Below are 27,253 nucleotides of genomic sequence, written 5' to 3'. Positions count from 1 at the left end.
CATTACCTGTAGCCTGGGAGCCTTCTCTCTTCTGAGTCATCTTTTTTTCCAAACCATCCTTCCTGGTCACCATTCTAGATCCACAGCTGGTGGCCAGTGCCTTTATCCTCCCGCAGCACCCTGCAGCCCACTAGCACCCCCACATGACTGGGCCCCAAGACCAGCAGCCCTTTGCCCGCCCTTCACTTCCTCCCTCAGCTCCTGTATCTCTCTCACCATGCCCCACCATCTTCCCCTAGAGAAGCCCCACATGGCCTCTGTTCATAAGCCCCGAACCTTGTCATTCTCAACAAATAATCTGCCAAGTATCTGAGAGCAGAACAACTCGGCGTAAACTCTGAACATCCCCCCAGGCCTCGGTGTGCCTCAGAACTTTCCCCATTCACCTCCTCCTCCCTCTGCAGGATGGGTTTCTCCCCTGTCCATCAAGGTGGGCCGTTACCCCCTCCCGGCTCTCCTGCAGCGGCCACTTATCAATTGTCCCCTGCAATCCCTTGGGTTTTATCTCTTCCCTCTCCCTCTCTCCCCTTGGGGTGCCCCATCCAACATAAAACTGAGCAAAGTGTTCCCGTGACTTTGATAACCACTGGAGGTGTGCCCCTTTCCTGGCTCTTCACCAGAGACCTCACTTATCTGCCTGCTCACCCCTCCAGGTTAATCTTGGTTTTGCTGCACAACAGGATGCCTTCATAGGCTGGTGGGGAACGGACGCTTCCACAGAGGAGAGATTTTCCTTAGGGGTCCTCTGAACATGGCCGTCATTTCATATAATTTCCTTCTTATCCAAGTGAAACACACACGGAACAAAATTAAACAGCACTGTAAATGGGCAGCCCCTCCTGTCGGGGCTCTTCCCAACCTCCTAGGTCCCTAGCGGCCTCATGGTCAGGCAGCCATATGGCTGAGTTCAGGCCACGGCCTGTGGGTGGTGGTCTGACGTCCACTGCCAGGCCTGGACCATGAAACTCCCACTTTATCCTCTCTCCCATGTGTTAAAGATGGCAGAGCCCCATTGGCAGGGTCTCCCTGGTGCCTGTGTGAGCCTGGCCAACCAGAACAGCCAGATATGACCCTCTATTGCGGGTAAGCCCTAGGGTCTCAGGATTCACCTGTCACAGCAGGTACTGATACCTCAACTATTAAACTCATCTCTCTTCCCAACTTCTTCCCTTCCTGTACCACACCTGACTTCCAGACACTCCCTTCCCTAGACTCAAACCCCTATGGATCTGGTCCTTTCACCTATGGAGTGTGGGGTGTCCCCAGGTAAAGGACTCAGGAGAGACACCTGTGAGTCCCAGAGTCAACCTGCACCTTTTCAGGTGTGGCCAAAACCAGCCACTCTCCCAGCACGTGTGCGTTGAATAAATCATCATCAAGAGCATGAGCAAGCCCACTTCAATTGGCTTGCTTTCCCATCTTTCCCATGCCTCCAGGGAACCCAGAGGGCCATCCCTTTGTCTACATATTTGCATTAACGTGTGTCTGTTAAATAAAGGTTGACATACGACATACAAGAGGGAAGGAAAGAACTCCACTTCCGAACCAGGATTCTTGCCAGTCGGCACGAAGGTGGAACCGTGCTGCCCTGGCATCTGGGGCCGGCCTCTGGGCCTGGGTGTGTTCAGCGCTGACAGCACAGCCTCCCTCTAACGATGTCACTCCCTGTCCATAGGATGAACAGTCTTCACCTATGTGTCTGCGTATTTGCATCAGCACAGAGCACAGGAGAGCCAGTTTTCAGGGGTGGGGGGCTCACTCTCCCACTGAAACCTGCCAGTGCACCTCGTCTGGGTGCCAAGCCCCAGGAATTCAAAGGGGAAGGAGACAGATGGGGTCCTGCCTGCAGCACGCTCTCAGATTGGGTGGGTGTGAACAGTCCCTACAGCTGGGTGAGTGCAGGGCCTGGTGGGAACAAGGAGGAAGACCTCACCCCAGCAGGGGCAGAGGTCAAACCAGAGGTCTCTCACAGAGAGGTGTGGGAGCTGGCCGAAAGGGTATGGGGCTCAGCCTCAGGAGCTGTGTGAGTGAAGGCTGGAAGCGAGACAAAGGTGTCCCCATCCCCCCTCAACTGTGTCCTCAGACTGTGAGGAGTTGGCCCCACGCAGCCATGAATCCAGGGCAAGTGGAACAGGCAATGGCACACAGCTGTGAGGGGACAAGTCTGTGCACCCTGCAGTCCATTGGGGGGAAGTGAGACCCAACACAGGAGTGAGGGGAGGTGCTGGTCGGCCTGGGAGAGGACCAATAAAGGAAGATCTGGGCAAACTCCAAAATCCAGGAGCAACGCAAAGCATTCTTTCTTCTACTTCTAGACAGCCAGTCCCCATGTTAGGCCCCCTCTAAACATTACGTCATGTGTCTTTAAAGTTAAAAACCAGTTGGATCCCATTTCCTCCCCCTCCCTGCCTCTCCTCCTTGTGCCTCCAAGTCCTCCAAACAGCCTCTGGCTCTGGACAATCACTGCATTTGGCTGGCTGCAGAAGATGGCCCCTGGCTAATTCTTGTGCTGATCTCCTGACCAGCTGTCACTCCCACAAACATGTATTAAGCACTCATTGTGTGTAGTCACTTTGCTAAATGCAAAGGGTATTAAAAATGAACAAGAGAAGGTCCATGACTCAAAGGACCCAATCTGAGCAGAAGAATGAACAAGTTTAGGAAATGCTGGAAGCCTTGCACCTTGACACGAACAGGGTCCTAGGGCTCAGGGAATGGTTTTGTGGATCGAGGACCATTGAGTTGGGTTTTGAAGAGTAAGAGGAGCTCTACGGGTCCTTGCATAGGGGCCCTGAGCTAGTAAAGGCAGTGTGGAAGTTTGGGTGGCCAGAATCTTGGGTGCCTGGAGAGGGTCTGCTGCTGCCATACTAGGTGGAAGTTGTGAAGTTGGGTCTTGTCATCTCACGGCAGTTTTGGAGATCACCACCTTGGAGGACACAGAGCCCAGGCTGGGAGGGAAGGAGGAAGCTGGGGCTTGGCGTGGAGGGCAGGGGAGGGTGGATCTGAGAGAAACACTGTTCAGGCACGGTGCGCAGGGCAGACTAGTGATGAAGAGGACCAGACATACCCCCAACTACAGGAGGGCTCTCCTCTTGGACCCTTCCTAGCTGCATCCATTCCCACAGTGGCCCATCCACATGCCAATGACCCCAAGTTAGTGTCTCAGCACAGACCTCTGTCTTGAGCTTGACCCCTGCACACCTGCTGCCTACCTGACATGCCACTCAGATGTTTAACAGACACCCGAGGCCAGCCAGCCCAGAACCGGCCTCCTGGCCTCCGTACGCCCCTGCCCACGTCACCCTTCATCTCCCACCTCAGTTGATGGTGATTTCATTCCTCCAGCTGCTCAGACCACAACTGGATTTCTTCTACTTCATAGCCTCCCATCAGTACTTCCTGCTGGTTCTACCAGCATAGAGCCACTGATGCCTTTTGCCATTTCTGTGGCTACTACCCTGGCCTGTGCCAGCCTCACGTCTCAGCTAGAACAGTGCAACAGCTTCTTGATCTGTCTCCCCTCTTGCCACACACGCTCCCACCCCCCTACTCCATCTATGCTCAACACTCATGCCAAAGTGATCCACTGAAACCTTAAGTCAGATCATCAAGCTCAAAAGTTCTTCAACAATTTCCTATTTCACCTACAACAAAAGCCAGAGTTCTTAAAAAGGCCTTCAAGGGCCTATGTGATCTGACCCTCTTCACCTTATTGACCTTACCTCTTACTACTTGTTCCCTTGCCCACTTGGTTTCAGCCACTTGGCCTTTCTGGCTATTCCTCAAGCAAGCATGAGGGTGGACCCACCGTGATAATGTAGCCAACCACATATACACTAAGCCTGAAGAGAAGCGAGTGTTTAAACATCCTACTCCACAGAAGTAAACCACCATCGTGACATCTGGTAACTTCGGAGGTCTTTCTTGGTTGACTGCTGGCGATCTAGATCTCCCCACCGCTCTGCCTAAACAACTGATCTTCTAAACATGAAGGCAGAACGTGACGCTGTGTTCACGGCATTTCATCATTCTTTTCAACTGTGTTTCCAGCTTATCATGGTCTTTGGGATCTTAATTCTGGCCCCATGGAGAGGTTTTCCTTACAGACAAACATCACAGGCAAATTTCCTAATGTGCCTTCTAGGTCTCCATGCAAATCCCCATTGAGGCTCAGAGCAGAACAGGCAGAGCACAGCCCTGTGTCCTGTCTCTGGATCTCTCCAGACTGAGGCCAATTTCCGTGAACGCTCTTCAGGAACAGCTTTCAAGTGAGCCACCTCTCCCATCATGTAGCATGTGAATATCTGCATCACTTGTCTCGTTGACATTACCCAACTGCACACCTGGCTCAGCTCAGAAAACCATGGTGGGGCTGCTGTGCCTGCACAGAAATAGGGGCATGCCTGCCTTCAAAGAGCTCCCACTCCTGCTGGGGAGTGAAAAAGAGCACTTGTGAGAAAACACTCAGAAATATGAGGCCAAATATGACCAATGCCCAGGAATGACACAGAGAACTTCAGTAAACACATAAATGGACCAATGAGCAATTATTCACTCAACAAACCTTTATAATAGCAGAGCAACTACAGAGATGGCCTTAGCGAGCCCACCTCATGCCTGGTCTGTACATTCTGTTATTGTCTTGAAGCCTTGCAACTATCCCCATGAGGTCCATGTTATTGTCCTTGTATGAGAGAGGAAATAGGCTCAGAAAGCATGAGAAATGTGCCAAAGGTCACACATCTAGTAGACAGTGTTGAGCCTAGTGGTGTCTACCTCTGTAACCCATGATGCTCTGAGCTGCCCCGAGGCCCATTCATGATTCTGCCCTGGGGTTGCCATGGCCCATGAGAAATAAGCCCTGCTCTTAGGGGATGACCTGAGATCCACACTAAGGGCAGATGCCAAGCATGCCATCTTGCAGCCCCATAGAAAAGGACGATGGGTCTGGGTTGGCAGGACCTCTGGTTGGTTCTACTCACACTGCAGGGTGGAATTCCAAAGCCAGACCCAGCCATGTCAGGACATGAGAAGGGCAGAGTGCCTCACATGTGTTCCTACAGCACATTTACCCCATGGCAGGCAGCACTGAGCCCCCACACATGGAGGAGGAGGGCTCCCTTGCTCCCTGGGCCTGAGGAATTCTCTCAGACTTGTTCACTCTGAGAGAGGAAAATGATGACAATTCCTCTGCCCTCTGGAGACACAGAAGGAAGGCTGTGTCATTGTCATGTGTTTGGGTTTATCCCCCCAGGGCCGGAGCAATGCCAACTCTTCTCTCTGTTCTGAGTGGACACCAGCGAGGCCGCCCTGCCCCACAGTCACCCGACAGACAGGCAGGGGTCAGCAACACGTGCCGTGGGCCCAGTGTGGAGATGGCTGTTGGCTGCTGATTGTTCATGAAACCAACAGGGAGAAAAGAACAAGGAGGCAGGTTGAAGACACAGGGCCAGCGGCCGGGGAAGCAGGTATGGGAGCTGGAAAGGTGGGGAGGTCAAAGGCAGGGGAGGAAGTCACACGGGAGCGGCGAGGACCTGAGGGTGAAGGAGCCAGGTGCAGGCACAGTCAGTGCCTGAAGCCAGCTGGCCCAGGTTGCTGAGGCGGATACCGTGGCAGCCAAGCCCCCGGGCACTACGGGGAGTGTGGATGAGAGAGTTATTTCTGCAGTACACCAGAAGTATAAGATATTTTTGGAGACCAGGACCGCCTTCACAGAAGATGGGCTGCCAGTAGCTCAAGGCCAGGCCGGCTCCAGCCTGGCTTCACACCATCTGTCCCACTGTGGCTGCTCGGCAAGCCCAGGGAGAAGAAACGGCCCTGTGTAGGAGAGGACTGTACCATCTGCGGGACAGAGGTGCTCGCTCACTTCTTACGGAGCCGCCTGGGTCACGCGTGAGGGCAGGAACTGCCTCAACGGGGAGCTCAGGTTCAAACGCCGCAGAAGACGAGAGCTCCAACCCCTCGGATCTCAAAGGCCTGCTCGGCCTCCTGGAGGGAAGACAGCCTGAACTCTGCAACCCCCGAAATCCACCCTAAGGCTACGAGGGGGCCAGAGCCACTCAAGTACTTCAAAAGGGAACTGCTATAGAAACAGTGAAATGCGGTCTCGGAAATGCCCATTTGGGACTTCTTGTCTTCAGGGGTTGCTGAGTGAGAAGTCAGGAATCTGTTCTAGAGCGGATTAGGGGTGCTGTGGCTGCGGCTGGGGCTTCGAGGGCAGTGGGGTGAGCTAGGCACTACACTGGCCATGGCCCTGCCCAGGAAAGAGCAGGGTCTAGAGAAGCAAGGCCCCTGCCCACGGTTGCTTTGGGCCCTGCTCTGCCACTGCTCCTGGGAGGAGAGCCGAGCACCCCTGAGCCTCAAGGGCCCTCAGGGCGTCCTCTCCGAGGAAACTCAGAAAGGGGTAAGGAAGCCGTGTTCAGAGCAGAGGCAGGATTGTCACTGGGGATATAGGGCATGGAGGGCTTCTTGGCCGGAAGGAGGAAGGAGCCTGCCTATATGTCCTCAAGGGGGGAGTACTTGAAAGTACGTCTCTGGTGGCTGAGCACTCAGGCCCTGGGAAGGCACACGCAGGCCAGTCTGCCCTTCGAGTGTGTCTGTGGAACTGAGGAGAGCCCTCAGAGAGCCCAGCTGGTTGGTTTCCCAGCCCTGAGCCCAAGCCCTCAGCCTCCGTGACGATGCCTGAGCCCTTTCAGAGGGTGGGTAGCTGGTGGGCCTGAGCTGGCCTCCCCCAGGGGTGCCTGTGCGACTTGCCTTGGCATTCCTTATGGGATTTTGTCTTAGCTTCTTAAACTGCACTTTCAAGTGCACAAAGGTTAACTGTACACCATTTTACAGCTGCTCACAACTGCATAAGCACTCCCGAGATTAAGATATCAAACACCTCGGCCTCCCAGAGGCCTCCCTCTCACCGCTTCCCATCAATCTCCCTGCAGAGGCCCCGCTGCTCTGCTTTCTCTCACCCTGGAGTAGTTCTGCCTGCCTTTGAACTTCCTAAAAGCAAAAATCATACATACTCTTTTGTGTCTGGCTTCTTTCAAAAGATTCATCTGTGAGATTCAGCCATGCTTTTAAGTGCGGCAGTCTTCCGTTCATTTTCTCTGCTGGGTAGTAGTCCATCATATGCACATACCATCATTTATTTATCCATTCCACTGCCACTGCAGTGTTGCCGTTTGGGGCCATCAAAATAAAGTTTCTGTAAGCGTTTCTGCGTACTGTTTGAGGACCTTCGTAAGTCTGCCTGGGAACAAAAGCTCCCCCGGTGACAAACGTCTCGGGAGCCACTCGTGCACCAGGTTCTTCAACCTTCAGCAGCAGGCTGAAGGACACAGCCCTGGAGACTGGAGCAGATGCACATGTGGACGCTTGCAAGGTGTTTGGGGAGCGCGGACTCCTACAGTGTGCTAGAGAGGGCTGTGCACGTGCGTGTGAGCTTTGTGCACGAGTGTGTCAGGGTGTGTACGAGTCCCTACAGATCTGAGTGTGTGACTGTGTGCGAGCACTGTGGGTGTGTGTGTGTGGACTTACAGCTATTGTGCGAGAGGGTCTCAGAATCTCCTGGGCAGTGTATCCAAAATTACTGTAAGAGAACCACTGGGCCACGGCATTTAGGGAAAAGAGAGGAAATGACCAGAGATGAGGCTAGAAAAACAGATGAGGGTCAGACTGCAAAGAGTGGTGGATGCCTTACCATAGCATTTGGACTTTATCCTGCTGGTGACAGCAATCACCAAATGTGCTTAACACCTAGTGGCATCACACACCACTCAGTAGCTGTGGCAAAGCTGGCTAGGTCACCTCCCAGCAGGTAGAGCCCCACAGCAGGCAGAGTGAAGTACAATTTCCTAGTAGGGGTACCGGAGGGCAAGGTAGTGAAGCACGGTGTCTACAGCAAACAGCCTGTGTTTATGTTCCAGTTCTGCCATTTATCAGTCGGGGACCTTTCTGTGCCTCTATTTGCTCATCCGTAAAGTGGGGACATTCCCGGCTTTCATATGCCAGGGTCATTGAGAAAATTAAATGAGCAAGTACTTGAAAGTGTTGGCACAGAGTGAGCACGCGGTAAGCGTTAGCTGAAACGATTTGTATGGAAAATGCGGTGATTAATAGATTAGTGTGTGTTGGCTCATGGATGTACACACATGACTTGCACTGACAAATGGCACACACACACACACACACACACACACACACACAATGGGCAAACAGTCCTGCGTACACAGAAACAGCCCACAGCGAACAGGGCTTTACAGGTCAAACACTCAAAGATGCTCCCGGCTCAGCCACTGCCCATAACTTACTCACTGGAAACCGAGAGCTCCTTAGTTACAGAAAGGAGACAGGAAATGAACAGGCCCCAAATCATCTTCGCTTTAGGGACTCGCAGCTGGATGAGCTGCTCAGTCACCCAAGTCCTGGGAGGACTGCAAACGGCCCACTAGAGCCAGCGTCCCTCAGCTCTGTTTGCAGGGATACAGGGAATGCTGCCTTCCCCTTTGGGACCGGGGAGACCAGAGCAGCGGTACCTAGGAGAGTCTGGGGAAAGTGGGCGCCAGCACAGGATTTCCATGAGAAGTGGGGAAAGCCCGCCTCGGAGGCCTCCTTCTCTGCCCACGCAGTAAGACGGTCTGCAGCCAGGCCTGGGACAGATGATTTGAGGAGCCGACGCGATTCTCAAAACCCAACACAGCCCCCATCTTCCTCTCTTGGAGAAGGGGGTCCCAGGCCAGGAGTCCACCCCTGCCCCCTGCCCTGCCTGGTGAAACCCTCAGCAGGGTGGAAGAGGAAGCGCGTCTGAGAGCATGATCTTACCTCCACATAAAGCAAGGGGAAAATCCCAATCTTGTCTCCCAGCATGCCTTCTGCCCAGTTGTCATCCACTCTTCTGATGACGGTCAGGATCTCATCCTGGGGGTGCCGCAGCCCATCGTGCACACAAGCACGTGGACACGCAACAAAACACACACAACAAAAACAGAGACCAGTCAGTGTGGCAGGAGCTAAGAAAAGGTCCTAAGCAACGATGCAAAGAATGGTTTATTATCCATTCTGGGATATGACATACAAACAACCCGCCCTGACATCTTGGCCCATGGTCTCCCGCTTTCTCTCTTACATACTGATTATAGCTGCAAAAATCCTTAAATAGAAAAGTGTGGTAATTTACAATATGGCTAGCATTTTAAAATTCATGTTCCTATTATTTATTTACTGAAATAAAATTATTTTGAATAAAAATAAATTCAGCAAGTACAAAGCTTTTTAAGTTTCTGGCTCCATCCATGAACAAAAAATGACCCAATCCAATTCCATATATTTAGAGTTGTGGGTACAAAAAGCTTTGGATAACCCTCCTAAATTCTTTGGCAATGCAGACAATGCCAAGTATAGATGCACAAAGTGGAAACAGATGGAAGGAGAAAGGAAGAAGCATGAAGCACGAGGAAGAGGAGCTTTCCGGGGAGACTGGCAGCCTGGCAGTTGTGAGGAAGGACGTGCCTGGGATGTCTTCACAGGTGCCAGGAGCTACAGGCACACATGACACGGGGTGCGGCGAGGTGGGTGGGAGAGAGAAAGTACTGAGCAGGGATGGAGAGCAAAAGGGGAACCCATCAGGGAAGGGGACTGGGGAAGAGAGACAAGACAGGCAGCAGCAAATGTCAAGAGAGCCAAACAGGGATGCCACAGACAAAATGGCACCTACACCAGGGGTCTGTGGCTGGCCCCTGTTCCCTCTCCAATATCCATCCTCCTCTCGGTATGCAGGGTATATAATGGAACACTCCCCCTGCCCCCATCATGGACTGTCTGCCAAACTACCCCCACCCCATGCCCCACCACATCAAAACCTCCCTGTCACTCGTCCCTCAACCATCTGCTAGAGGACCACCTGGCCCATCTGGGGCTTGTGCTAAGAAGCTGAGGGCCAGCCTAATGGGGTAACCCCTACTGGATTGGAAGGTACCATCTGAGTCTTTAATACTTTAATGTGAGGCAATAATACGGGACTTGTAGGCCTCTCTCAGGTCAGAGGCACATATTAGGACAGCACACTTCAAGAAATTATCAGAAAAGCTGGCTTCCCTGTGAGCTAAGGGGCCACACAATTTTGGGGTATTCATCCGGGTCAAGGTAGAGTCATCTAATGGGAGTGGGATATGCCTTTCAGAGAACACATATAGGTAAAAGCAAGGATGAGTGTCTGTCAGGGGAAGCTCTTCGTGGCCGATTCCAAACCTCTCCTCACCTAGAGGTACAGAGTAGAGTTTAGGAGCAATCATACCCCTCATTTCCTCTGCCCTCATCCCTAACCTCCCAACTTCAAAAAATTCCAAATTACAAAATTATCTGTGATTTTAGGGTATTCCTTCTCTCAACTGATACAAGCTAGAAAAATGCAATAGGTACTACAAGGGGATCATATCATTTCACATGTTACAGGGTAGTTGGCTCTCAGCCTACAGAGTGATATTTGTAAGGGTTCCTTTCTAGCTCAGCTGTTAGAATGTATGGGCTTTTCTGGTAACTGTTGGGCCAAAGTGGCCACTGGCTTGAGGAGAAATGTACAGAAAATGCCCCTGAACTCCCATGCCTTGCTCACCTCACAAGTTCACAACTTATAAGAGTCCTGGGCCTGTGATGAATTCAACTCAGATTCAACCAACGGGAGGCCCCCAGGACTTTGCTGACCATGCAAAGGGAAAGGTAATTGAAGGCTTCCTACATGTCAGAGTTTTGGCAACAAAAAAAAATAGCACAAAAAAGACATTTAATTTTGTAAAATTCGAAAGAAGAAAATAACAGGTTAATTTCTGGGGAAGGCCTTTTGAAGTATGATAACAATGCTTTGGCTACACAAAAATGAAATTCTCTATGATAAAAACAGCAAAAAACAAAACAAAAAGGCAAAAACCTAGAAAAATACTTGGAGGATATACGAGAGACAAAGATTTAATATCAATACTATATAAAGACTTAAAGACACAATAGAAGAAAAAGAAAAATGCTTTAAAAAGAAAAACAGGCAAAGGGCAAAAATGAGACAGCTCACAAAAAGGAAGAAAAGCAAATTGCCATTTGACATATTTTTAAAAGTTATGACTCACAAATAAAAAAAAGTACAATTGTAAACTAGAAGAGTTCTCTTTTTCTTCATTGTTCTATTTCGCTTATCAAATTAGCAAAGAACAGAAAGCCACCACACAGTGTTGGTCAGCATGCAGGGAATTGGTACTTTATCATTTTTGGTGGAGATAAAAATTTATAGCAGGCAGTTTGTCAGTTTCTATTAATGATCAAAGCCTTCATACCCACCTGATCTAACAACAGCATTTCTAGAGAGTCTACACTAGGAAAATCAAAGTGTGCAAAAAGATTTAGATCTGAAAATGTTCCTTACAGGGTTGTTCAATTAGATAGAAACTAAAGGCAAATGCACAGCAAAAGAGACTTGGTGAACTAGATTACGGTATTGTCCGCCAATACTATTCCCACCTCCAGCCCACGCTAGCCATCCTATACTACCTAAGAAGGAAGGCGGAAATGGAGACACTTGTGTGGAGTTCATAATCTAGTGGTACAGGCTCCTTAAAAGACTGAAACCCAATAATAGGACCATAGGACTATACAGCACTCCCCCTTTCCCCAAGCACCACCACCACATTACTAAAGGCCAATTTATAGCAGTTCTTTTTACCTGGTACATCACATCTGTCTATCAAAAAAATTACTAGATATACTAAAAGGCAAAAAACCCCAAAAAACCAAAAAATACAGTTTGAAGGGATAGAGGAAGCATCAGAACCAAATACAGACATAGCAAGGATGTTGGAACTATCAGATAGGGAATTTATTTATTTATTTATTTTTTGAAAATAGAAGCTTAGATCATTGATTTTAGATCTTTCTTTTTTTTTTTTTAAGATTTTATTTATTTATTCGACAGGATAGAGACAGCCAGCGAGAGAGGGAACACAAGCAGGGGGAGTGGGAGAGGAAGAAGCAGGCTCATAGCGGAGGAGCCTGATGTGGGGCTCGATCCCATAACGCCGGGATCACGCCCTGAGCCGAAGGCAGACGCTTAACCGCTGTGCCACCCAGGCGCCCCCAGATACGGAATTTAAAACAACTATGATTAATATGCCAAGGGCTCTAATGGATTAAGTGGACAGCATGCAAGATCAGATGGACAGTGTAGGTAGAGAGATAGAAAGTCCGAGAAAGAACCAAAAAGTAATGTTAGAGATCAAAAACACCATCACAAAAATGAAAACTGTTTAGACAGGCATATGAGTACTCTGAACATGGCCAAGGAAAGAATCTTTGACCTTAAGGATATCTCAATAGAAACCTCCAAAACTGAAACACAAAGAACAAAAAGAACAGGATATTCAGGGACTGTGAGATAACTACAAAAAGTGTAAAGTATATATAATGGGAATGTCAGGAGGAGAAGGAAGGAAGGAAGGAAGGAAGGAAGGAAGGAAGGAAGGAAGGAAGGAAGGAAGGAAGGAAGGAAAGAAATATTTGACACAATAACAACTGAGAATTTCTCCAAATTAATGTCAGACACCAAACCACAGATTCAGGAAGTTCAGAGAACACCAACTAAGATAAAAGCCAAAAAAACCCACTTAGACATATCAAAGTACTGAAAATCAAAGATAAAGAAAAAATATTGAAAGAGGCCACAGGGGGAAAAATCATATTCATAGAGAATCAAAAATAAGAATCACACCTGACTTCTCTAAAACCATGCAAACAAGAAGAGAGTGGAGTGAAATATACAAAGTTTTGAGAGAAGAAAACCCACCAGCCTAGAATTTTGTACACTAAAAAATTATACTTTGATAGTGAGGGAGATGAAGACTCTCTCAGACAAACAAAATTTAAGAGAGTTTGTTGCCAGCAGACCTGCCTTGCAAGAAATATTAAAAGAAGTTCATTAGAGAAGAAAATTACGTAGGTCAAAAACTTGAATCTACATAAAGAAAAGAACACTGGAGAAGGAATTAGTGAAGGTAAAATAAAACTTTTATTTTTCTTATTATTTGTTCAAAATTAAAGTAGCAGGAATGTATTCGATTACATATGCTATGTACATATATTATATAGATCATGTATATACTTATGCATAAGGGATTGGGGTGCCTGGGTGGCTCAGTCGTTAAGCGTCTACCTTCAGCTTAGGGCATGATCCTGGGTCCTGGGATTGAGCCCCGCATTGGGCTCCCTGCTCCACTGGGAGCCTATTTCTTCCTCTCCCACTCCCCCTGCTTGTGTTCCCTCTCTCACTGGCTGTCTTTCTGTCAAATAAATAAATACATAAATAAATAAAATCTTTAAAAAAAAAGATTGAAGAAAAGAGTTAGAGAAGGGGGAATGAACCACGAGAGACTACGGACTCTGGGAAACAAACTGAGGGCTTCAGAGGGGAGGGGGTGGGGGATTGGGATAGGCTGGTGATGGGTATTAAGGAGGGCACGTATTGCACGGAGCACTGGGTGTTATATGCAAACAATAAATCATGGAACACTACATCAAAAACTAATGATGTACTGTATGGTGATTAACATAACATAATAAAAAATTTTTAAAAAAGAAGAAAAGAGTAGGATTCTTTTATTATTATAAAGTATTTTCACTACCTGTGAAATAGTATAGTGTTTTTTGAAATTGAACATTATTAATTGCAAATGTATATTGTAAACTCTAGGGCAACTACTAAAAAACCTTTTTTTTAGGTACAATTGATATGCTAAGAAAGGAGAGAAAACAGAATCACATAAATTGTTCAATTAAAACCACAGAAAGCAAAAAAATAAAAGAGAGAGAGGAAAACAAAAATAGGAATGAAAATCAAGCACAACAATAGAAATTAATATAGTAAATATTAATTTAAAAATACAAATAGTCACGCTGATTGTCAATGGTTTATATTCACAAACTGAAAGACAAAGATTGTCAGAGTGGATCAAAAAGTAAGACCCAAATATGTTGTCTATAATAAACCCACTTTGGAAAACAGTGTGGAGGTCCCTTAAAAAGTTAAAAATTGAGCTACCCTATAATCCAGCAATTGCACAACTGGGTATTTACCCCAAAGATACAGACATAGTGAAGAGAAGGGCCATATGCACCCCAATGTTCATAGCGGCATTGTCCACAATAGCTAAATCGTGGAAGGAACCGAGATGCCCTTCAACAGATGACTGGATTAAGAAGATATAGTCCATATATACAATGGAATATTACTCAGCCATCAAAAAGAATGATTTCTCAACATTTGCTGCAACATGGACAGCACTGGAGGAGATAATGCTAAGCGAAATAAGTCAAGCAGAGAAAGACAATTATCATATGGTTTCACTCATTTATGGAACATAAGAAATAGGAAGATTGGTAGGAGAAGAAAGGGAAGAAGAAAGGGGGGGGTAAACAGAAGGGGGAATGAACCATGAGAGACTATGGACTCTGGGAAACAAACTGAGGGCTTCGGTGTGGGGGGGGGAATGAGATAAGCTGGTGATGGGTATTAAGGAGGGCATGTATTGCATGGTGCACTGGGTGTTATACGTAAGTAATGAATCATGGAACTTTACATCAAAAACTAGGGATGTACTGTATGGTGACTAACATAATATAATAAAAAATATTATTATTAAAAAAGAAAACTAGAAAAAGAAGAACAAATTAAATCCAAAGTAAGCAGAAAAAAAGAAATAGTAGAATTTAGAACAGAAATCAATGAATTTAAAAACAGGAAATCAATAAAGAAAATCAACAAAACCAAGAGCTGGTTGTTTGAAAAGATCGATAAAGTTGATAAGCCTCTAACCAGGCTAAGAAAAAAAGAGAAGGAACACAAATTACTAAGAACAATCATGAGAGATAGAACATTACTACAGATACTAGGTATTAAAAGGATAATAAAGGAATATTATGTACAATTCCATGGCCACAAATTTGATAACCTAAATGAAATGGACATTTAATGATGTAATCTGCCAAAATTCAATAAGAAATAGACAATCTGAATAGGACCATACCTATTAAAGAAATTGAATCAATAATTAATAAATTTCCAAAACACAAAGCACCAGACCCAGATGAGTTCACTAGTGAATTCTCCCAAACATTTAAAGAAATTATACCAAATTATCTAACAATCTCTTCCAGAAGGTAGAAGTAGAGGGGTGACTTCCTAACTCATTTTATGAAACTACCGTTACACTAATACTGAAACCAAACAGAGACACAGCATGGAAAGAAAACTACAGACCAATATTTCTCATAAGCATAGATGCAAAAATCCTCAACAAAATATTAGCAAATTGAATACAAAATGTATAAAAAGAATTATGTAGCGTGGCCAACTGGGATTTATCCTATGTTCAACATTCAAAAATCAATTAATATAATTCATCACATCAACAAGCTAAAGAAGAAAAATCATATCCTCATGTCAATAGATGCAGAAAGAGCATCTGACAAAATCAAACACTGACTCATGATGTAAAAAAAAAAAAGGCTCTTAACAAGTTAGGAACAGAGTGAAACTTCCTCAACTTATGAAGAATATTTACAAAAAAACCTAGAGGTAACAGCATAATGGTGAGAAACAAGAAGCTTTCCCACAAAGTTCAGGAATAAGGCAAAGATTTCTCCCTCACCACAGCCTTTCAACATCATAGTGGAAATCCTATCTAATGCAATAAGACAAGAAAAGGAAATAAAGGGCATACAAATTGGGAAGGAAGAAATAAAAGCTGTCTTAGTTTGCAGATGACATAATTGTCTATGTAGAAAATCTAAAAGAATCAATGAAAAAACTCTTGGAACTAATTAGCAATTATAGCAAGGTTGCAGGATATAAGAGTAATATACAAAAGTTACACACTTCTATATACTAGCAATGAAAAGTGGAATTTCACATTAAAAACACAATACTGTACATAAGCACCTGAAAAATGAAATGCTTACGTATAAATCTAACAAAATACCTACAAGAGCTATATGAGAAAAACTGCAAAAATCGGATAAACAAAATTAAAAAACAAAACAGAGAGACCTTCCATGTTCATGGATAGGAAGACTCAATATTGTCAAGATGTCAGTTTTTCTCAACTTCTAGATTTAATGCAATTCCAATTAAAATCTCAGCAAGTTATTTTGTGGATATTGACAAGCTGGTTCTAAAGTTTATTGGAAAAGTAAAAGACCCAGAATAGCCAACGCAATCTGAAAGAAGAACAAAGACTGACACTGTATGACTTCAAGCCTTACTTAAAATTACATTCCTGAAGACAGTGTGGTATTGGTGATAGAATATAAAAATAGATCAATGGAGCATAAGAGAGCATTCAGAATTAGACCCACATAAACACAGTCAAGTGATCTTTGACAAAGGAACAAAGGCAATACAATGGAGAAAAGATAGTCTTTTCAACAAATGATGCTAGAATGATTGGACATCCATATGTAAAAAATGAATCTAGACACAGACCTTATACCACTCATAAAAACTAACAAAGTGAACAACAGAATAAATGTAAAAAAATATATAAAACTTTTAGAAGATAACATAGGAGAATATCCAGATGGCCATGGGTTTGGTGATGACTTTTTAGATACAACATCAAAGCCTGGTCTATAAAAGAATTGATAAGCTGGGCATCATTAAAATTAAAAATTTCTGCTCTGCAAAACAGTCAAGAGAATAAAAAATAAGCCACAGATTCATGAAAAAATTTGCAAAAGACATATTTGATAAAGGACTATGGTCCAAAAAATACAAATAACTCTGAAAACTCAACAGTAAGAAAACAGAGGTGGCTGGCTGGCTCAGTCAGTAGAGCATGTGACTCTTGATCTCAGGGTTGTGAGTTCAAGCCCCACACTGGGCATGGAGCGTACTTAAAAAAAACAAGAAAACAAACAATCCAATTTAACAATGAACTAAAGGCCTAACAGACACCTCACAGAAGAAGATACACAGATGGCAAATACGAGTATGAAAAAATACTCCATGTCATATGTCATTATGGCAAGGCAAATTAAAACAACCATGTGATGTCAGCACGCACCGATTAGAATGGCTGAAATCCAGAACACTGACAACACCAAATGCTGGGAAGGATGTGCAGTACCAGGAACACTAATTCATGGCTGGTGGGGGATGCAGAATAGTACAGCCACTTCAGAAGACAGTTTGGTGGTTTCTTACAAAAGTAAACACACTCTTATAATCCAGCAGTTACACTCCTTGGTATTCAACCAAAGGAGCTGAAAATTTATATCCACACAAAAACCTGCACAGGATGTTATAGCAGCTTATTCATAATCTAAAGCTTGGAAGCAGTCTAGTGATGTCCTTCAGCAGGTGAATGGATAAATAAACTGGTACATAAAGACAACAGAGTATGATATAGTGCTAAAAAGAAATGAGCTATCAAGCCATGAAAAGACATGGAGGAAACATAAATGGATATTACTAAATAAAAGAAGCCAATCTGAAAAGGTTACATATTATGTTATTCCAACTATGTGACATTGTGGAAGAGGCAAAACTATGAGACAGTGAAAAGATCAACGGTTGTCAAGGGTTGGGAAGTAGGGAGGAAAGGGATGAATCGGTGAAGCACAGAAGATTTTAAGGTAGTGAAAATACTCTGTATGATACCATAATGGTAGATATATGTCATTATAAATTTGTCCAAATCCACGGCATGTACAACCCCAAGAGTGAACCCTAATGTAAACTATGGACTTTGAGTGATTATGACGTGTCAGTGTAGGCTCAGTAACGGTAACACACGTACCTCTCCGGGGAGGGGTGCTGAGAGTCGGCGAGGTGCTGACAGAGCAGCATGCACATGTGGGGCTCGGTTATGTGGGAAATCTCTGTACCTCTGCTCGATTCAAGAGTGAAACAAAATTGCTCTACAAATTAAGTAGTTTTAAAAAAGGTAATAGCACCATAGAGTGATGAACTCGAATAAACCACAGCACACTACAACAACGCAGCTGCAGTGCACAAACGTAACGCTGAGAGAAAGCAAAACTGGACACAAAACAGACAAGTACGGTCCATGTATCTGAAGCTGAAGAACAGATGCAACTCATCTACATGTTAGGGACATGGGAAGAGGGAAAGGTGGAAAGCCTGGGGCGTTAGTATCTCACCATTGGGTAGAGAGGATAAGCATATTCTTTCCAATCATCAAGCTGTATAATTTTGATTAGTGGACTTGATGGGATTTTATGGTTTATTTAGATTAAAAGGTTTTTTTTAAGGTAATAGTCCATCCAGTGTAGACAAGTCACGTCATGCCTTGAGTACTACATTTGGTCCTAACGCCTCTCTAAAGAGACATCACATACTGAGGAAGCCAAGCATTATGTGGACAGTCTGAAATCTAGTCACAGAAAGGCAGAGAAAAAGTAAGATCACTGAGCCTGAGACATGAGCAAGCTGGGTGGGGGGCATGGGCACTGTCTTCCAGCTTTGGTGTCATTACCACACTGAAGAGCTGGGCTCATCCAGGTCACCCGGGAGGCCAGGATACACACTACCAGCTCCAAGTTACTGAGAAGCAGACACAGCTCCATGTAAAGGAGAGCTAACCAAAAGTGGGTGTCCCCTTTCAGGCCAGGGGCTTTGTCGTCACTCCAAGGGTTAAGCAGTGCCAACTTGCTCCTCATGGGGCCACCAATATGCAAGCATCCCCTAAGAGCCTGGCATGAGGAAGAAACTATCCCTTCCCAAGATAAGCTCAACACTTGGTGGGAGAGGTCTGCTCATAAAGAGATGGACATTATCCAATACAATGTAAGTATGGTGAAATCCCAGCACAATGCAATAAGTGGGGTTCAAAATCCAACCCTGTCAGTGTGCTACTGTGAGGTTAGTGAAATGAGCAGGTGGGACCTGCATGGCCCCATCTGCCTATCAGATGCAAATTCACTGTAGTCCCTGCTGTGGTTTGGTGGTACCTGGAGGCAGGTCTCTGATCAAGCCCAAATAGTGACCGGGGCGGGGGGGGCGCAATTCTTGGTCCTGTGGCTGGCTGGGGTTTCATGGCAGTCGTAGGATTTAGAACAATCCTTTTTTTTTTAATAATAATTTTTTATTATGCTATGTTAGTCACCATACAGTATATCCTTAGTTTTTGATGTAACGTTCCATGATTCATTATTGCAATCCTATTTAGCTGGCATGAATTTTGTCGGGAAGACTGGGCTGAGAGAATAGCGGGTGCAGGAAGCCAGCCACTCTCCATACACACAAATAAGTAACTAAGTTTGCCTAGGAGCGTCGAGAAAGTTTTCCTACAGTTCTGCCTCTAACCCAAACTCACACAATGGAGACAGCCTCCAAAGAGGAACATTTGAGTGCTGGGCAATGAGAAAATTCACTCTAGCATGTCAGAGCTACCAGCATGATATCTGGTGTGTTCTGGAAACAGTAATAACTTCTCCTGCCACCAGTGCAGGGTCAAGGAAACAATGACCCTTTTTTCGTGGCTGGATCACATCGGGTTTCCGATTCACTGTCGTATTTCAAAAAGCTGGAGCCACTACTTCCAGAACGACAAGGAAAAGGGGAAATCCCTGCTCTGTGGCCTCTTTGGGATATAGAGAACTGCTTCCTCCTCAGACACTAAATGGGCTTTCTATATGACAGCGGTGAGACTGAGCTATGTGGTTCAGACCCGAGTTTTCAGGGGCTGTTTCATAGAGAATACCATCCCCTACATGTCACACTCGACGTAGTGGGCTGCTGGCAGCCTTAGAACAAAGCCATGCTGAGTGGGACGCACAAGGAACCACACGGTGCTTGGCCTCTGTAGTGCCATGCTCTCTACAAAAGGTCAGCAAACCCTTCTAGAAAGGGCCAGACAGCCAATATTTCAGGATTCTGAGGCAATTCTGTCTCTTCACGTATTTGACTCTTCTGTTTTGGTATGAAAGCAGCCAGAGATGACATGTAAATAAAGGAGTCTTGGTATGTGCCAATAAAACTTTATTTACAAAAACGACAGCAGGTGGGTAGGATTTGACCTTGCAAGCACTAGTTTACCAACACTTGCTTGATGTAGTTGAGTGAATGAAATCTAACAAGGTACCACTGATAGGAGGGGCACACAAGTTTTGGGCCAATATGGTAGCATTTGAGGATTTTATGGATCAGGTGCTCCCACCACAAAATTTCACTTTCAGATGCATGGCTCAATTTCATTCACGTTTCCTTCTTTTTTTTTTTTTTTTTGAAAATTTTTTTTTATTTGAGTGTGGTTGATGCGCAATGTTACGTTAACTTTAGACGTACAAGGTAGTGATGCAACAAGCTTAGACATTATGCTCAGTTCACAACTACAGCTCCGATCTGTTGCCACACAACACCGTTACCATATGATTGACTATATTCCTTATGCTGTGCCTTTTATTCCCATGACTTACTCATTCCACACCTGGAAACCTGTATCTCCCTCTCCATTGCCCTCATTTTGCCCATCCTTCCACCCCACCTCCCTTCTGGCAATGACCAGTCTGTTCTTTGTGTTTACAGGTCTGATTCTGCTTTTTTTTTTTTAATATTTTTTTATTATATTATGTTAGTCACCATACAGTACATCCCTGGTTTCTGAGGTAAAGTTCGATGATTCATTAGTTGCGTATAACACCCAGTGCACCATGCAATACGTGCCCTCCTTACTACCCATCACCGGTCTATCCCATTCCCCCACCTGTCTCCCCTCTGAAGCCCTCAGTTTGTTTCTCAGAGTCCATAGTCTCTCATGCTTCATTCCCCCTTCTGATTACCCCCCCTTTCTTTATCCCTTTCTTCCCCTACCGATCTTCCTAGTTCTTATGTTCCATAGATGAGAGAAATCATATGATAGTTGTCTTTCTCTGCTTAACTTATTTCACTTAGCATTATCTCCTCCAGTGCCGTCCATGTTGCTGCAAATGTTGAGAAATCGTTCTTTTTGATAGCCGAGTAATATTCCATTGTATATATGGACCACATCTTCTTAATTCATTCATCTGTCGAAGGACATCTAGGCTCCTTCCACAATTTAGCTATTGTGGACATTGCTGCTATGAACATTGGGGTGCATATGGCCCTTCTCTTCACTACGTCTGTATCTTTGGGGTAAATACCCAGTAGTGCAATGGCTGGATCATAGGGGAACTCTATTTTTAACTTTTTAAGGAACCTCCACACTGTTTTCCAGAGTAGTTGTACCAACTTGCATTCCCACCAACAATGTAGGAGGGATCCCCTTTCTCCACATCCTCTCCAACATTTGTTATTTCTTTCCTTGTCAATTTTTGCCATTCTAACTGGCATAAGGTGGTATCTTAGTGTGGTTTTGATTTGAATTTCCTTGATGGCTAATGATTTTCAACATTTTTTCATGGTATGTTAGCCATTTGTATGTCATCATTGGAAAAGTGTCTGTTCATATCTTCTGCCCATTTTATGATTTGTTTATTTGTTTCTCATGTATTGAATTTGAGAAGTTCTTTGTAGATCTTGGATACCAGTCTTTTATCTGTAGCATCATTTGCAAATATCTTCTCCCATTCCTTGGGCTGCCTCTTAGTTTTTTTGACTGTTTCCTTGGCTGTGCAGAAGATTTTATCTTGATGAAGTCCCACAAGCTCATTTTATCTTTTGTTTCTCTTGCTTTGGAGATGTGTCATGAAAAAAGCTTGCTTTGGCCGATGTCGTAGAGGTTGCTGCCTATGCTCTCCTCTAGGATTTTGATGGATTCCTGTCTCACATCGAGGTCTTTCATCCATTTGGAGTTTATCTTTGTGTATGGTGTGAGAGAGTGGTCAAGTTTCATTCTTTTGCATGTAGCTGTCCAATTTTCCCAGCACCATTTATTGAAGAGACTGTATTTTTTCCAACGGATGTTTTTCCCTGCTTTATCAAAGATTAGTTGCCCATAGAGCCGAGGGTCCATTTCTGGGTTCTCTATTCTGTTCCATTGGTCTATGTGTCTGTTTTTCTGCCAGTACCATGCTGTCTCTGTGATCACAGCTTTGTAGTACAGCTCGAAATCCGGCGTTGTGATGCCCCCAGCTTTGTTTTTCCTTTTCAACAGTTCCTTGGAGATTCGGGGCCTTTTCTGGTTCCACACAAATTTAAGGGCTGTTTGTTCCAGTTCTTTGAAAAATGTCATTGGTATTTTGATTGGGATAGCACTGAAAGTGTAGATTGCTCTGGGTAGCATGGACATTTTAACTATGTTAATTCTTCTGATCCATGAGCATGGAATATTTTTCCATCTTTTTGTGTCTTCCTCAATGGCTTTCAAGAGTGATTTATAGTTTCTAGAATATAGGTCCTTTACGTCTCTGGTTAAGTTAATTCCTAGGTAACGTATGGTTTTTGGTGCTATTGTAAATGGGATGGATTCCCTAATTTCTCTTTCTTCAGTCTCATTATTCGTGTATAGAAATGCAACTGATTTCTGAGCATTGATTTTGTATCCCGCCACGTTACTGAATTGCTCTATAACTTCTAATAGTTTGGGAGTGGCTTCTTTTGGGTTTTCCATATAGAGTATCATGTCATCTACGAAGAGAGACAGTTTGACTTCTTGTTTGCCGATTTGGATACCTTTGATCCCTTTTTGTTGTCTGATTGCTGTTGCCAGGACTTCTGGTACTCTGTTGAATAATAGCGGCGAGAGTGGACATCCTTGTCGTGTCCCTGATCTTAAGGGAAAGGCTTCCAGCTTTTCCCCATTGAGAATGATATTTGCTGTAGGCTTTTCATAGATGGTTTTTATGAGATTGAGGAATGTACCCTCTATCCCTACACTCTGAAGGGTTTTAATCAGGAAAGGATGCTGTATTTTGTCAAATGCTTTTTCTGCATCTATTGAGAGAATCATATGATTTTTTAATTTTTCTTTCTGGATAAAATCTAAGACACTAATAGATTTACAAATGTTGAACCACCCTTGCATCCCAGGGATGAATCCCACTTGGTCATGATGGATAATCCTTTTAATGTACTGTTGGATTCTATTAGCCAGGATCTTGTTGAGGATTTTGGCATCCATATTCATTAGGGAAATGAGTCTGTAATTCTCCTTTTTGATGGGGTTTTGATGATGTTTCATGTAAGGTGCTCGTTACTCGCTGTGGGTCAGTGTAATTTCATATGCTGTTGTATAACAGTGGCTCTCTTTTGCATTCAGGTGGCCTCAGGGTGGTCCTAAGTGACGGTAAGTTTGGGCTATGAACATAGCATAATTATTAAAAAAGTATACTGCTTTTCTTCCCAATGCTCAGTGGGTAATACATTTGCAAAGGATCCAGGTACCGTGGTAGGCCTGCCATCTAAAAGGGGCCTTCAAACTGCATTTCTTTTTTTTTTTTTTTTAAAGATTTATTTGTTTATTTGAGGGAGAGACAGAGAGCAGAGCAGGAGGGGCAGAGGGAGAGAAAGAGAGCGAATCCCAAGAAGACTCCCAGTGAGCAGCCTGATTTGGGGCTCGATCCCATGACCCTGAGATTATGACCTGAGCCGAAAACAAGAGTCAGACGCTTAACTGACTGAGCCACCTGGGCGCCCCTCAAACTGTATCTAACTAACCTGCCCAAAGTTTGTGCATTTTTTCCTAGCCGGGGAAAAGGAGATCTGCAAGCAGATGGGCTGTGTTAAGAACAGAAGCTGTGGAGCACGGCGCTGACCCACAGGGAGGGTGGTGCCTCAGCCCACACAGAAGCCCTCTGCATGCCACTGAAGGCTTTTCAGCCCAGCACCAGTCCTTCCATACCATTTCAGAAATACAGTTCAGTAAATGTCACTGCTCACACATCAGGGGCTCAGCCTGAAACAGGCTATCCACTGAAAATCTCGGAGGGTTCCTTCCACAAGTCTGGATAAACCAACCTCCGAGGGCCTCCTATTTCCCCTAAATGAGTGCTGTGGCAACAACACATATAGAGCAGCTAGAAACATCCTTGAGGGGCCACGAAGAGCAAGCAGATTCTCCTGGAGTGCCACTTGAACGCCTCCACCCCCCGTCACCCGCACTCAAGTGGTTTCTGAGAAGCAGTGGGAACCAGACCAGGGGGAGCCCCTCCTTTCATCCCTTCAGGGCTGGCTGCCTGCTCACACCGCAGCGTGACTGGGGACCTGCATTTGTCGTCGAGCCCTTCCCTGTCAGAATGCCGGCCAGACACAGAGTGCCCAAATCACCACTCCTCAGAAAGAAGGGAAATTAAAAAAGGAAGAGTTCAAAAACTCCCTCAGCCTTTTGTTGCAGAAATGACACAAATTGTTCCTCTAGGCAGTTCTAGGTGAGGCTCTTAACAGAGTCATTGCTGCCATGAACCCTCTGCTGTCCTACTGACGACTCTGGGAGCCATGGTGCTCCAGAACCCAAGACTGTCCTGTCTCGCACACCCCATCTCACTTCCAGCGGCTGTCAGAGGCCTGGGACCACTCATAGGAAGGCAACGCTCTAGGAGAGGCAGACCTCTGGCGGGTCTCGCCTGCAACCACTGGGTGGGTCCAGGTGGAAGTGAAGAGGTCAGAGGTCAGATGTCACACCGTCCTCAGTGCATGCACCCACACGCTACATACCAACTCACACCACAACACAAACAACACACACACGCCCACCACACTCACACACACCACACTCACACATAGCACAGGCACACACACGCCACACTCACAAGCACCATAGTCACACACACACCACACCTGCACACACCACAGGCACACATATACACATCCTCTAGTAGGACGGAAGCTCAGGTGCTGTGAGGACCGTTCCTGGTGCGCCCACTGTGGGCTGTGAGCACTTGAAGGTGGGACTCTTCCCAGCCACTGGCCCACCTGGAACACAGTCCAGCACTGATAAACATCTGGTAAGTGAACGAACGGACAAAGAGTCTGGACAAGAATAAACTTACACTCTCCATAGCAAATGCAGCTGACCTCTTGCCCAGGCCAAAGCAGAGTGCCTGCACTCAGCCTCACTGACAAATATGCATTCGAAGTCCTGTGTGACCTTCACTGTCCCAAGATGGGGACAGGCAGTTGGTAATGCAGGATGGCCAAGCTCAGGAAGCCTGCACTCCAGCCATGAGACAGACAACTGTCACATAAATATACATACTACCTTCTCAGGAGAAGAAAATGGGGGTGTGGAACGCTGGGTGGGGAGGCTCCATCACTCAGGGGTCAGGGGTCACTCCAAGGGATGTGCAGACAGGTGGGGAGGGCACTCAGGCTGTGGGGAGAGCTGCAGAGGCCCTGGGGGAGCCAAAAGGATGGACGGACAGGGGCCGGGAGTCCAGTGTAGCCACGAGTGGAGCGAGCCAGGGGCAGGCTTGGAACTGAGCCTGGGAGGGAGATGGGCTCTGGGTGAGGAAGGGCCTTGTGGGCAGCACAGATTCTGATGTTGGCTGCGAGGAGACTGGAAGCAGGTGAGGCATGCTCCAGTCGCAGAGGGGACAATAGGCTTGGGGTGCCCATGGGGAACCAGGGAGACTGGGGCACACTGTGGGAGGTTAGTCCTGGGGGAAGAGCTCACGTTCTGCACAGGTCTGAAAATATTTCCTGACAAAGCTTCAGACATACAAATATCTTCCCATCTTTTTTTTTTTTTAAGATTTTATTTATTTGTGTGAGAGAGAGCGTGCACGCACAAGTGGGGGGAGGGGCAGAGGAAAAGAGAGAAGTAGACTCCCTATTGAGCAGGGAGCCCAACACGGGGCTCAATCCCAGGACCCTGGGATCACGACCTGAGCTGAAGGCAGTTGCTTAACCGACAGAGCCACCCAGGAGCCCCTCTTTCTATCTTTACGCAAATCTGAAAGATTCCCCATCGGTTTCTCTGACCCTCAGCTGCATGTCCAAACAACAGTTTGGGCAAGGACATTCCTCAGCAGCCCGCAGGCTGCCACTGCTCTTCCGGTCACCTCCTCTGTGCTCGTGCTTGGGGTTGGTCACCTCAGTAAAGGTGCCTCCTCCATTCAGGCCGAGTGGGACTCAGAGGTGGCTGGAAGGAGGGAACCAGGAGCCAGGAGCCACAAATGTGACTGAGATTCTCTGGTAACTTCTGAGGGTAGCCTGAGCGGAACACTGCACTGAGCCTCATCCCACTTTGTTTCCTGAGTCTTTCCAGCCCTGAAAGCATTCCCAATGCCCCTCAGGAAGAAGCAGAAATGACACCGTGGGCCTGGGTGCCCAGCGATGGGGACAACAGTCTTGACACAGAGGCTGAGATTCCACACCCCCTGGGCAATAAATACCCTGAGCGATTTAGCCACCAGAAAAATAAGGGTCTAGCCAACTAGCCAAATTCTCATCTAAGTAGTATGTGACTTAGGAAGGGTGTTTGTTTTCCTGTGAGCATTTTGGACTAACATAAAAGTGGTAAGTATCTGACTGAACTTCATCTTTTCCTGAAACAGGAAGAAAGCAGAGGACAGAAAGCAAATATTTATTGAATGCCTATTTTGAGCTTGGTTCTCTAAATGCCTTTGCTCACTGAATCCTATTATCAACTCCATTGTACAGTTAAAAAAAGAGACTCAAAGTCTAAGTCTATGTCCCAAAGTTACCATTTAATAATAAAAAAGTGTCCTGATTTGTATTCTTGTTTACCGATCTTAGAGCCCAAACTGTCTATACTGGATTTCTTATCTAAGCCTGTCCCCTGGAGCAGAAGAACACAGTTTGGGATTAATGTTGGGGTAATTCACATAGGAGAGAAGTCCCACACTTTTGGGAGACCATGATTAAACATTCAGCAGCATAATAAGATCACATGGAGAGTGTTGTGACCCCAACAGCAGAAAAGGAGGGCCAGGCCGGGACAGTGAGGCGGTGTTTTACACAGGTCTTTGCCAACTCAGAGCACCCCTCAGGCCCCAGGGGGAGGGCTGGGGAAGGGAGAGTGTGAGGTGAAGGGGGAAGGGAGCTGACCCTGTGTCCACTGTCCTGCAGCCTCATGTGGCAAGCACGATGGGGTTCAGTCCAACATGGTGAGCCTCAGGTTCCCGCTTCTAGCCGGGTGCAAAAGTGACTCTGGGGTCAGCCAGGCGCCGCCTGAGAAAATCTCATGGCCTCTCAGGATTCCTGAGCATTACAGGGTAAATTCACTAAGAGGCAGCCCCAGGCCTTTGACATCCTCTCTGGCAGGGTGATGAAGATGTTCTCATTAACTGGAATTTACACAGTCAGGGCTCAAGGAATATTTGTTGA

At 45.9% G+C, this 27,253-nt stretch overlaps 1 protein-coding gene across 1 annotated transcript in view; it reads right to left on the bottom strand.

Annotated features, from left to right (window-relative positions):
* The window catches only part of SH3RF3 (SH3 domain containing ring finger 3), a 389,783-nt gene that overhangs the window by 134,872 nt on the left and 227,658 nt on the right, over positions 1–27,253 (bottom strand). The window contains exon 3 of the mRNA XM_040623720.1: positions 8,815–8,910. Within this exon, the coding sequence (XP_040479654.1) occupies positions 8,815–8,910 (96 nt within the window). The remainder of the gene's footprint in view (positions 1–8,814; positions 8,911–27,253) is intronic.

The sequence above is a fragment of the Ursus maritimus genome, unplaced genomic scaffold, assembly GCF_017311325.1.
Source record: "Ursus maritimus isolate PB19 unplaced genomic scaffold, ASM1731132v1 scaffold_6, whole genome shotgun sequence".
Lineage (NCBI taxonomy): Eukaryota > Metazoa > Chordata > Mammalia > Carnivora > Ursidae > Ursus > Ursus maritimus.
The sequence above is the reverse complement of the archived record's forward strand: the minus strand, read 5'-3'. Positions and strand labels throughout refer to the sequence as shown.